Source organism: Chelonoidis abingdonii, chromosome 10, assembly GCF_003597395.2.
Source record: "Chelonoidis abingdonii isolate Lonesome George chromosome 10, CheloAbing_2.0, whole genome shotgun sequence".
In the NCBI taxonomy this organism is placed as follows: Eukaryota; Metazoa; Chordata; order Testudines; family Testudinidae; genus Chelonoidis; species Chelonoidis abingdonii.
In genome coordinates, this window is record NC_133778.1 from 62,825,619 (window position 1) to 62,839,301 (window position 13,683).

The 13,683-nt window shown below is 38.5% G+C and overlaps 1 protein-coding gene across 1 annotated transcript in view; it reads right to left on the reverse strand.

The window, feature by feature from the left end:
* Nucleotides 1-13,683, reverse strand: part of ACMSD (aminocarboxymuconate semialdehyde decarboxylase) — a 54,831-nt gene that overhangs the window by 31,143 nt on the left and 10,005 nt on the right. Inside the window, exons 3-6 of the mRNA XM_075069830.1 lie at nucleotides 12,652-12,748; nucleotides 6,926-6,975; nucleotides 3,983-4,219; nucleotides 276-369 (exon numbers count right to left, since the gene is read on the reverse strand). Coding sequence (XP_074925931.1) covers nucleotides 276-369; nucleotides 3,983-4,219; nucleotides 6,926-6,975; nucleotides 12,652-12,748 — 478 coding nt within the window. The remainder of the gene's footprint in view (nucleotides 1-275; nucleotides 370-3,982; nucleotides 4,220-6,925; nucleotides 6,976-12,651; nucleotides 12,749-13,683) is intronic.

Consider the following 13,683-nt stretch of genomic DNA (forward strand, 5'->3'; position numbering starts at 1 on the left):
AATGGGCTTAAACTGCAGCAAGGGAGATTTAGGTTGGACATTAGGAAAAAGTTCCTAACTGTCAGGGTAGTTAAACACTGGAATAAATTGCCTAGGGAGGTTGTGGAATCTCCATCTCTGGGATATTTAAGAGTAGGTTAGATAAATGTCTATCAGGGATGGTCTAAGACAGTATTTGGTCCTGCCATGAGGGCAGCGGACTGGACTCGATGACCTCTCGAGGTCCCTTCCAGTCCTAGAGTCTATGAATCTATGAATTGTAGTTATATACTCACCCACAAGCCAGGGAAGCCAGTACTTGGACATCCTTCCATTTGTCTGCATGTCCCAGGGATGCACAAACAGACAACAGTTTAATAATTCAGCTGCCTTTGGTGAAAAGGAAAAAAAAATATTATCTGGATGTAACGGCAGCAAAATGAACTCTAAAATGTATGTATGCTCCAGGCAATACTGTTAAAAATGCCTTTTTTTTTTTTGCTTTGGCTGTAAATTATTCATAGAAAGGATTACAAGATTTGGCAGAAAATGGAGGTGCTCACTTAGGCCCAAGTTATAGCCCCCATACCAAGTCTGAGTAAATGGGCTTGGCAAATACAGAATACACCCTCAAAGCTGTGGCATGGCCCTACTACAGCTAAAGGGCACCAAGGGCTCCCTGGTTCCTATACTCCTTTTCCCATTCCCAGTCCCTGTGTGTGTGTGAATGCATGAGCCAGTGGATCCACATAGTCAGCATGCCCTCAAAGCCCACCATAGCAGCCGCATGAGGCTTGTCTTTGCTAGAGAACTACACTGAATTAGAGCACAATCTCAAGTTAATGAACACTGACCAGCTGACGTGGGGTTGAACATGACTGCCTGCATCTACACTGCCTGCAAAGTTGTGCTCGACATCATGTTAGTTGAGTTCTAGGTCATGTTCTGACTTGGTGTAATTTTTCTAGTTAAGACAAGCCCCTAGAAAGACATCCTGCACCCATGAGGATGGTGGTATTTACCCCTGCAGTCCTGATCCTTACTGCAGTCCTTACTCAGATTCAAAATTTTCCTTGAGGGCTGCAGGATTGGGCCCTTATAACAACATTTTGCCATTTAAGTAAAAGCGTTCTTCAGATTTAATTGTTTGGTACAAAAGTACTTATCACATTATTTGTATCTGTGTCTTACTGCAAAGTTAAACTAAGTGCAAACTAACATTCTGCCTGATTGTATTTAACACATAGAGGTGACTTCTCAGAGCACTGGATAGAGGTGCCTTTAGAACAGAAGTCTGCTGTGTTTGGGAACATTTGTTCCACTGCATGGATTCACGTTTAGAACTGTTTCTATCCAATCTGGAGGGCTACAAATCAAGCTCCTTTCTTCCCACTAACCCGTCTCCACTGGGACTACATTTAACATTCCAAGACTTTGTGCAGGAATAATGGACTTCTCTCATTAGAAAGCCTGGAATTCCATCTTTTCCAGTAGGATACAATTCTTATCTTTAGCCTAAGTAGCTTACAAGATGAGAGATCTTAAATTGCAGCATAACTAAGTCAGAAAAAATGATTTGGATAATTTTTAGAGATTTAAAAAATTTACAGTTGGACCCATGGTGTTAAGAGAGTCTGACATAACATGTGGATTGATACACAAATAGTACCAAGATTTTTTTAAAGGCATATATTTCTGAAATATTTGTTTTCTATTAAATATGGAGCACAGCAAGTTACTTGATAGCGTGGTGTGGTTTAAAGCTTTTATTGCCAAGGACAACCTGAATAGCTTACCATCAACACAAACTCTTGCCAATGAATATATGTGCATGCTGTGCTGTTCATTTATTAGGAATGTGATAAAATAATATTAATGTATTAATTACATAATTTAACACACATGTAAATGATACAGTAGGTTAGACATAGTTGTGGTGAGTAGTGCCCATAAATTAGTCTTTATTTTGTTATAAGTTGGTCTTAACTTCCCTTCCCTTTCTTTTTAATATTTGAATAGTTCCTCTATACAATATAGAGTTAAAGAGAATTTCTTTGTAAACAAACAAACACAGTACACAAACCTTGAACACTGGGATTTCAACTGTTGGTAATTTCAGAAAAGAAAACAGAGGAATTGTACAGGTTATGGGCCCTGATTGAGTGAATTAGGCACATGCTTAATATTAAACATGAGTAGTCAGGTCTACTCATGTGCTTAATAGGGATTTTAATAATTCTGTTTTGTCACATGTATGTCTGGAACTATGTTTCTTGTAAGGAAGATGTAATCACAGGGTTGAACAATTAGTGGTTAACTAGTCTTACAAAGTAGATAAAGCTAAAATTTGTGAATAAATGCAAGCTCATGATTAGTAAAATGAATGCAAGCTCATGAATAGTAACTGTTGCCATAAGGATCAGGATTATATTCGTAAATAAAAATTTGTAGCTCAGTAAGTGTCTTGATGAATGATTACAAGGTCAAATGTAGCTTTTCTTCATCATCTTTACTTTCCAAGGGTGTTTCTGCATGTGGTGCTAATTATTTTAGGAGGTAACTTTCTGTATATGTTCCAACATATACTGATGGATATAAGCATCCCCATAAAGTAGAGATTGATAACAGACTGTGTGTGACCGCAAAACCAAACAAGCCATCAAGATGGTGCACTAACAATTCTCAAGCAAATTGAGAGTTCTGAAAAATAACCTCTATGAATCAGTTTCAAGATGACAGTTATAATAACCTGTGGATCAGATACAGAATGTACACTGATTAAACCCAGGAATTTAGACAAATGATGGAGCTCATCTGGACTTCACGCTGTTTTAAAAAATGTATAATCTATAAACTCAGTTTGTAATCTATAAACTCAGTTTGGAATTTTTGGTGATGTTTACTCAATTCTGTGTGGCACTTAAATTCCAAGGTTATCATGGCCTGATCCAGAAGCCATAGAAGTCTGTAACAGTCTTTTCAAATACTTCAGTAGGCTTTAGATCAGGCCCTTGCTACCTAAGAAATATCTTAGATACATTAAAAAAATTAAATGACTGAGGCTCAGATTTTCCAAATAGCTGTTGGTGCTAAGTGCCCAAATCTCATTGACATTTGATGCCTAACTCCCTTTGGTCACTTTGAAACTCCCAGCCTTAATCTGTTCACCATTTAATTCTACTTGGACACAAAAATAAACATAGGACTAACTCAAACTTTACTAATCATTCACAAACCAAAAGAGTGGTAACTCTCCTAATTTTCCACCAATAGTGGAGCGAGACCCACAGTGAGGTCTCAATGACTAATATTTCATTATGTATTTTACAAAATATGCTCCAGAACATTTGCTGGTATCTCATGATGAATTACCATACATAATTAAAGCTAAACCGATCAAATAGCTACTTATCAGCATGCCTTACTCATGCATAGCTTCAAAGAGCATCATTGGGAATCTGCTTGAATAAAAGGCCCAATTCTGCAGTCCTTGGACACTCACAATCCCACTGACTTCACTGATATTCTTAGGTGAGTACAGAGTATGGGATCCAGCCATGAGTGCTCAATTGGATCTATAGGCTTGACCTGTGTCCATTGAAACAAATGGTAAAAGCTCCCATTGACTTTAGCAGGGCTAGATGAGACACCATATTAACAAAGTATCTTTGAAATGTATTATCCTTTCTTTTTAACATTCATTATGTTAGTTTATTTTCAAATTCATAACATTCAATATTAGCTGTCTCCCCCAGTCATTAGAGCAAATTTATGAATGTCTCTTGTAAATGATCATTCATTGCATAAAGAAAATTAGCTACATTAAACAGATTTTCTGGACCAAATCCTGCTCTCAGATATACTACTGATTTAGATTATTTCCCTTGAAATATTTGGATTTATACTAGTGTAATTGACAGCTGAATTTTTCCCAGTGCCTTTTGTTTAGTTAGAATTTCATATCACAACATTCTTTGGGATGAACTAGGAAATGTCTACTCACAGCATAGACAGCAAACAATTCTGGTGCATTCAGGTCCCATTCATTGATATGAGATCCTATCTGTACTCCAGGAAAACCAAGCTCATTCACACAGCGATACATTTCCTTCACAGCCAGGTCTGGTGCTTGCATAGGTAATGTGCCAAGGCCGATAAACCTCTTGGGGTACTTTTTTACTGTAGCAGCTAAGTCATTATTTAATAATTGGCACAGATCTGAAGTATCCTCAGGTTTGGCCTGGTGTGATATTAAGAAGAAGAGTAAATTAAAGTGTAGTTCCCAAATTTTATCACCTTGACAGATGTTGGAAGAAACCCAAAGGATTGCATGCACATTATCGCCAAGGAAAAATGTCACAGCAAACAATACAAGGAGAAGACTTAAACTAAGGCTTTTGCTTCACCACTAGTCATTCTGAATAGGTGTAAGGCCTTTAGGCCAAATTGTGCCCTGTTTGAAATTCTAGGGGAAGGATTGATGAGTTGGGTTTACTTTATCTTGCATACACATGCATTAGTTGCTTTTCCTCCTACCCCTCAGGGGCATATAAGGCAAGGAAGAATCTGGCCTCATTTGCTGAGGCTCTCAGGATTTTTCAGAGAATCTCTTATAGCACTCATGTGCCTGTCAGAAGGCAAATAGAGACCTGGTGTAAGCAGTTGTATCTTCCAGCTGAATTTCTGGGCAGGACCAAGTGGTCATGTAAATAGTGAAGTGAGTTACATCCATTTTCTTACCAGTTTATACACAAAGCATAAGTAGGTCTGAATTTGCCCCAGTTTGGCATTCAGTGGGAATGTAAAATGATTGTAACTTACATTTTGAGAGGGCAGAATGGGGCACCAGAAGAAAAGCAGCAAACAGGAGAATGTAAGATAAAGTGCACTCCATAAACCAGACCTAGACCACAAACTTTGAGTCCAGATCTCAACGGAGGGAGTTTGTATCTGGGGATCTGGTTTGAGCACAGCTCTGCTCAAACATTGAGAATTGTAAATATAGAAGCCAGGAGTTTCAAGTGAATCCTTGGCAAAGCAAGTTCTCTCATTCCTGATTTCAATTCTATTTATTTACCTCTGCACAGGTTTGACCATAGAGTTGGTCTAGTGTCCAAATAATGTTACTGATGCAGTACAAGAATGAAATAATTGGTGTGGAAGACCTCCCATGGTGAGGAATTATAAAGGCTCTTCTGGGGTATTATAATGGACGTGTTGCTCACACTTAAAATTACTGATCTCAGTATGTACCCTTTGGGTTACATTGTTTACCAAGAGGTAAATGCCAAACAGTTCAAGTAAAAGGGGAAGTGTGTACTTGATCTGTATTTTCCATAGGCATTCCCTTAGGTTTTTAGTTAGAAATGAGTGTTAAGTAAAATTCCAGAGCCCTTCAAATTTTGTGTGGGGTGGAACTTGGATCCATACCCAAATGTGGATTTTGCCTCTGGCCTTTTTCTCTAAAATGGACCAAACGAACCCCTTAGATTTGACTACTCCATAATTTAAAGTCTTTGGGATCCAGATCAAAACTTTACATCTTTCTTTTTAACATACCATTTTATTGCTGGAGTTGGGAAGATGGAAGAATGGAGTGGAGGGAGGTGGAAATGTGTGACATTGGAACATGATGAATTTTACAGAGTAAACATGAACAAAAGATTTGTAAAATTTAAAAGTTCTTAGTGCTATTTCTAATATGGCAGCCATGACATCCAGGGAGAACTATATTATACAAATTATTTGGTTCCCTATTTTTTCCTAGGGTGTGTTCAAGGAAAAAACAAAAACCAAACAAATATTTATTTCAGTATAGAATATGGGAAATGTCATCCTACAAAAAGTACTAGAGGTGTACAGTTAATTTATGGGCTATGCTGTAATATTTTTTTATGTAGGACATCTGTAAATGAATTTTTATATATTATCGTTCAACATGATTGCTGTGAAGTACTAGATACATATAGGAAATGGGCCAAGTGAATTCCTGATGTAACTGCATTGATGTTAAATTGTTGAAGTCAATGGGTGCTACATCTGGGATGAATCTTGCCCACTGTTTCTAGGATCAACCTTTGAGAAACTGTTTGTTTGTTTGTTTGTTTGATGCATTTGAAATAAGTGTGAATCTATTCTGCAAATCTAGTTGTACTGCTAAGTGGGAGGTGTAATTCCAGACTCAGAGCTTCCTGCACCAATAGCTTTCCCATACTGGAGTGTGATATTTAAAAGAAATGGAAATTTTTTTGTAAATGTATCTATTCTATTAAAGCATATTTGTAATATTTCATCTATGCATTCCAATGTCAATAAGATGGAAATTGCCCAGATACCGTCCTGTGGGCAAATCAGATTCTTCACGATTTATATCCAAACATGATTTGACAAAGCAGACTGGACAAATGGCTCACTAGTTCTACTCTCCTACTAGATGCTTCAGAGGAAGGTAGAAATCCCTCATAAAGCACCTGGCTAATTCTGCAGTGCTGTGCATGAAGGAAATGAATTCTTCCTCACCCCAGTACAAAGAAGGTGGATTTTCCTGTGGCAATTTTTGAAATTTTGTTTTTATGGGAAAACATCTATTTGATAGACTTACAACCCAAACAATCAGAACTTGCCTGTTTTTCCTTTATATCATACACTCCAGTCCTAGATTCATGCTCTGTAAAGGTTCTCTCCCTGCTTCCTGTTGCTCTTCCGAAGTTCCTGTTGCTGTCTCACCCATTTGTATTAAATGTTCTCCAGTGCAGCTCTGCAGAGTCCAGCTCCTGTTGGAGCAGCTTTGCCATGTCACTCTGCTGGCCTCTCTTCCACTGCCAGAGCAGCTTTGCTATATTATTCTGGTGACTGGCTGAATTGCTCAATTCACAGGCAGCATGGATTTCATTATTTTGAATTGTATAGTATCTATAACTTACAAAATTTGCTTGCAAGGACTTACCCAATAGTTGAACATTACAGGAACTGTAGAAAGGGCTTGTATAGTGACTCCTACATAGAACAACAAAAGTCTTTAAATATGAAAATGCAGATTATGATTTTGTCCTAGGTCTGATCATGGTTTGATCTCATGCATTACAGATTAATTACAGAGATTTGTCAATCAATCTGCAGGAAGCAGATACATTCATAGGGGACAGACTGAATAAAAGTACATGGTTCTTATAGAACAGTGGTTTTCAATGTGTGGTTCACGGACCCCTGGAGGGGTCTGCAGATTTCCAGAGGGGTCCGCACCTCCGTTTCAAATGAAAAAAGGTCGAGAACCACAGCTATAGAAGACAATGGGAATTGTATGAGGTATTCATTGGAAGAATATGACCCCAAATGGGGAAAATAATAATTAATATGATGAATCAGTCTAGCTCACCAAGCAAAACTGGGCACATGTGCAAATGAAAGTACTTTTATGAGTGAATAGTAATTATTCATAATAGGATACAGCTACTTAGCTCAATCCATATAGATTTACACTTTTAGCTTTGCCAGTCCCCAGTTCAATCTCTGATGTTGGCCAAGACGGCAGCTGTCACATAAGTGGGCATTTGTATGGGATTTGAATTGCTGTGGGCCACAGATGCTTGGAATGAGCTTTCTTTGCCCAGAAGCAGCGTAACCCTTTGGTTACATACATACGTGTGCCTTAATGTGGGCCTATAAAAATTGGTGTTTGGCTTTTAAAAATATTTTTGTTCGTTATCTGTGGAACAGTTTTAACAACATTCTTCAGAATCACTTCAGTTCAGGGACAAACCCCTAGAGCAGCAGTTAGGTATGTGTGATCTATTGTTACACTAATCCAGTGGCTCTCAAACTGGGGGTCAAGGCCCCAAGTGGGTCAAGACCCTGTTTTAATGGGTTTAGACCTGCTGGGGCCTAGGGCTGAAGTCAAAGCCCAAGCCCCACTGCCCATGGCTGAAGCCAAAGACCGAGGGCTTTGGCTTTGGTCGTGGATGGCAAGGCCCCCCAGCCCAGGGATGGCTAGGCTGGGGCTTTGCCCCCGCCACCTGGGGCGGTGGGGCTGCAGTGGCTCAGACTTCGATCCCCACCCCATGGTTTTGTTGTAATTTTTATTGTCAGAAGGGGGTCGCGGTGCAATGAAGTTTGAGAACCCCTGCTTTAATCTATTGGTATTAATTTAAATACTTGTGCATGCTTATCACTCTTGACTTTCTTTTACTTAACTTTCCATAAATGTATCTTGATTTCCATAAATGTTCCATAAAAAAATCTTTGAAGTTCCCACTTCAGACAGTGAGAAAAATATACATATTGATTTTACTCCCCTTTGTGGTAACAAAGCTTATTATGACAAATGCAGAAGCTTTGCATTCACTAACAGCACCTTGAAATCAGTTAGTTTAAAAAAAAAAAGAGTGAGAATTATTTTCATTAACTACAACTGCCTCACAATCACGCTGTGAAATTTTGTAATTTTACAAACACTCTTCCCTAATTTTTTTCCAGTGACTCTCTCTTTCTTATTGCTGTGTTAATGATCCATAAAAACAATAGGGAAAACTGACCCTAATCTTGCAATGTGTGGTATAAAATTAAGCATATGCAAGTGCTTGCAGGATTGAGGCCTAACTTGCTACATAAGGCAAACAATGCAACTGACTATAGGCAACAGTGCTGTTTAATGCATACTAAGCAGATAGGAAAAAAAATAAAGAAAACATATTTTCCCCTCATTTCTTTCCCTTATAGTAATCTTAGATATTACTTGGAGTTACTTTACAACAGGTAAATCATTTTCTTACTGAACCGTGAGTTTTAAATTGTCAGTGTTCCTTTGTTATGTAATAATTAACCAGTGGGAACAGGTTGAATCTGGATTCTTCTAGGAAGCAGCTTAAGTCTAAAGAGTAACCCACTTTGCTAGTGAATCACTCTTCAAGGAGAAGCATTTTTGCTTCTTGTTTCCTCAAACATGAGCTCTTGTGTTGCAACTGAGTCCCCAGCATGGTTGTTTTTTCAACAGAGAGCACTTCTAGGGATGTGAGTTCATGCTGAGCAACTCCTGCATGGCGGTGAGTGCCATTAGCTCTCACTGACTTCTCATTTGAGCCCTAAATGTTCATGCTAATTTCCAGTCTTCTGCTTCAAGCAACATTAACCTGCATGTTTACTGTATTCCTTCTACAGTGCTTCTGAGGAAGAATGATCCTCTTTTTGCCCTGGCCATGCCTCTTTTCTCACATAAATGAGGATGAAACACAAGGGCTTTTTCCAGAGGTCAGAAATGTTGTGGGGAGGGGAGGGAGAGTGGAAGGGAAAGGGTGGGTAGGAACATCCCATGTAGTCTATTTTCCCTTCTACACAGATACATTATGGATTTTTGTGCATTTTGCTCCTGTCTATACTGCACAGTGGGAGAACTCAAAAGTCTTGATCCCTGACTCATTTACGTTCTCCAACAATGTGCCAGTGAACACTTGATTAGCACATTTGGGAACAATTCCCATGTCTTAAAGAGATTATTATTGTGTCTTGTTCCAATCACATTAAAATGGTTAAATCCCATTACAGCCCTCTTCTTAACAGAGCCATATTTTACTGTCTAGCAACGTATCTGTCTTTTTCCTATTTATGCTTTCCTACTAAAGTGTTTGAAGAGGGTGCAATCAAACAACTGTTTAATCAGCTTCCTCAGAACAGTTTATTAGAGGCTTGCAAGCTGGGTTTTCACCTGCTGGAACAGCAGTGGTTAACATGGTGAATGGGTTCTTCCTATGCACTGGTGATGGTCTTATTGGCTCATGTATTGCTGCATAGTTCCATAGTATTTGCTACCACTGGTCATTTGGAACGTTATGATATAGGCTTAGCAGGAATGGCACTTGTGTGGAAGTGATCACAGTCATCTAATTGTGTGCCGTTTGCCTCTCTTGCCATTCTTTCCCCAGTGTCCCCAGGCACCATTAATCTTAAGCCTTTGTCTGCTTTTTTGCATTTAATTATCCAACTTTGCTTTTTTATGTGATTCACATGAAGATAATTTCCTCTGCTTCCACTGTTTGATCAGCTTGTCTTAAATATAGGGGCACAGATGTCCAAGGATTTTTAAATATTAATTGCTACAAAAATTGAGCTATGAATTGTTGGTTCCTGACACTATCTTAAATCTGTTGCCTCATTCTCCTCTTCCTTTGGTGGCTCTGATATTCAGTCATCAACTATAAATAGTTAAGAGCCTTGATGTTCTGATTTTTAAAGGGAAACAATCATCTATTCCTCTGACGCGGTAAATTCAGATTTCTACCACCTTAAGGTCCTTTCCAGAATTCAGTCTTTTCTTACAGAGAGATTGCATTAATGCTTTACTTTCTGGCATTCCAGCTTGTGGAAAGGCAAACTGCACAGCAAATATAAAAACGGACTGAGAGAGAGATTTCTGTGCTGAATGTTCCCAGTCACCACACCGTGAGGGAACGAGGGAGATGACTCACCACGTACATGAGTTTTAATTTACTTTTTGAAAAAGTATTTTCTCTCTCCCCCACTGTCATAAACAGATAGGTAAGGGTTAATGCTTCTTTTACCTGTAAAGGGTTAAAAAGTTCACCTAGCCTAGCTAACACCTGACCAGAGGAACCAATGGGGGAACAAGATGTTTCAAAAGGAAGGAGGAAAGTTTTTCCTTTGTTTAGCGTTTCAGTTTCAGCCAGAGTGAAAAAGATCAAGGAACCAGCCTCTTATCAGAGTAGTAAGTTTTAGAAAGGAATAAATAGGGTTATGTTTATTTCTTTGTAACTTGTCTTATGCAATTAGAGGTAGAATCAGATTGGGTATTTGAGTATTTTTTTGTGCAACTGAATTTGTGCCCAGGGGAACATCCTCTGTGTTTTGAATCTGTTGTCTGTGAGAGTAGCTAGTATGCTAATCTCTCCCAGAGGGTTTTCTTTTACCTTTCTTTTCTTTAATTAAAAGCCTTTTTCTTAATACCTGATTGATTTTTCCTTGTTTTTAGATCCAAGGGGATTGAATCTGGACTCACCAGGGATTGGTAGGGGAAAGAAGGGGGGATGGTTAATTTCTCCTTGTTTTAAGATCCAAGGGATTGGATCTGGACTCACCAGGGAATTGGTGAAGGAGTCTCTCAAGGCTACCCAGGAAGGGGAAGGTTTTGGGGGGAAAAGGAGTGATCTAGACGCTGAAAATTCTGGATGGTGGCAGCGATACCAGATCTAAGCTAGTAATTAAGCTTAGAAGTGTCCATGCAGGTCCCCACATCTGTACCCTAAAGTTCAGAGTGGGGAGGGGACCTTGACACCCACACTTTTCTAAAATCCTCTTGGTACATCCTGGTTCACTGTTGATATTTCAGAATGCACATCTGCAATGGCCAGCATCTTACTGCAATCCATGGTATTTGTTATGACAGAGTGATACATTCTGCTATGTCTTCATTGAGGCAGGAAGAACCAAGAAGATTGCACAGAGAGGAAAGGAATTAAAGAAAGTTTAGTTAAAATTAATATTTGAATTCAGTGCCACACACAGCCCGGCTAGTGTGGCATTTGACATAATACTGTGATCTTAACTCAGTTTTCACATTGGCTTTGCAGTAAGTAAGTATTTTAATACACCATCTTGTATTCTGGCTGGAGCCAGGAGGTATGATCATGTGATCTAATCGCTGTTTTGGTGCACTGGGTACCAGTTGCATTTCTTAGCATTGATAAAGTTTTTATGTTGCTGCATAAAGCTTTTCATAAATAGGACCTAATTTACCTGAGTTAATGACATCTTACCCTGCTGGTTACCGGCTTTCTTTAACTGAGAGAAACTCTTTGCATCTTCCGTCCCAAACTATGTCATTTTTGGTGGTTAATTTTTAGGGCCATGATCTAATGGAGTAATGGTCTCAAGTTGCAGTGGGGGAGGTTTAGGTTGGATATTAGGAAAAACTTTTTCACTAGGAAGCTGGGGAAGCACTGGAATAATTGTTTAATAATTTGTTCCAGTATCTTCCCATATATCTAAATTAGACTGATGGTCTATAATTCCTCAGGTCCTCTTTGTTCTCTTTTAAAGATAGATACCATGTTTGCCCTTCTCCAGTTCTCTGTGACCTCACCCATTCCCTATGAGTTCTTGAAGATAATTGCATTTGCCTAATGATACATACGAGTGGTCATCTGAAGCCAAACATTAAGTTAGACATGTGCTTTCTGGATCAGGGCCTCTTGTCTCATCTGATAACATAATTCCACTAATTCTCCAGTTACTCACAGTCCTCCAGCAAAAACGTGGTAGATAATGTAATGCAAAAATAAGCAGGCAGAAAGTTCTTTTCTTTTAAATACATCACCAAAAACAAAGAGCTCAAACAATTTTTTCTCCTTTATAGACCACTTTTAAAATCAGGAACGCATATTCTACTTTTGAGGCCATGTTCTGACACCCATACTCATATTAACTTGTACCTTCCTGCACAGAAATTAATTTTGGCAATTTGTGGCGCAAAGTACTGAAAGGTAGAATCTGTCTCTCTTGAATCTAAAGGTAAACTGTATTAGTTTTCATTGACTTGCAATTGATTTAAACTAATTGTAATGCTGCAAAACCTTTTTATTGTAATGTTATTATAGAACACTTCGATGTGAAAGCTTAAGTTGTTCTACTTGATTTATGATTAGTAAATTTCATTTTTGGAGTTACCTGATTTGTTCATGTCTTTAATCCGAACCTCTGGATTCCAGCAGTTTTCTTGGATAACTCTGAAAACCTTTCCCTCCTTCATCATTTTTGCCTCCCCCTGTGAAATGAAATTTTCATTACAGTAATAAAGTTGTGTCACGATAATAAGGCCTAAATTCTACTGTGTTAGAAGTATGTGAGGCTGCCAGTGCCCATCCAGCTAGAATTCAGGCCCTACATTTTTGTTCAATAGAAAAAAAATTTTTTTAGAAATGTCATTTGTAATGCAAAAGGACAATATCAAGGTATCTTTTTATAATTTAAAAATAATCCCCTCTCTATTGCTGATACCCTTTGCTATCCTGAAACAATTTATTTAACTAAACTCCATCATTCAGGCACCTGAGTTTGACATCACAGTGATGTTTATGAGTGCTGTTTGTTGACTACAAGCCAAGTTCTGCCCTCAGGTTTGCCCTATTCTTTTGAAGTCAGTGGGCTCAAAAATGATCTTAGTAATTCCAGAGAGAATTCAGAGTAACTCCATAAATTCAGTAGAGTTCTGCAGATTCATGCTGTACAATTGAGATAGAATTAGCCCCAGTGGAAGCTGCAGGTTGAATTTTCTTCTTATTAATAAATAAATAAATAAATGAATACTGAAGCATTCATATCAGGGAAAAAAGATCCAATATAAAACAATTACCTGAACTATAGCAATACAGCTTTAATGCAAACCCTCTCAGGGTTGTGTAGGTCAGAATATTACCAAGGTCACTAACTTTGACTGTGTCCATTTAATTGTGAGAAGAGACAGCAGGTCAACACTTCTGACTTTAATTTTTGATTGGTTTGACAACTGGCCAGACACTGTGTAGTCACTGTCTTGTCAAATCAAGCCAAGGAAAATGAACGTAGCAACAGTTCACAGCCACTTGCTCTTATGGATATAAAGTGTCAGAGGGGTAGCCGTGTTAGTCTGGATCTGTAAAAGCAGCAGAGAATCCTGTGGCACCTTATAGACTAACAGACGTTTTGGAGCGTGAGCTTTCG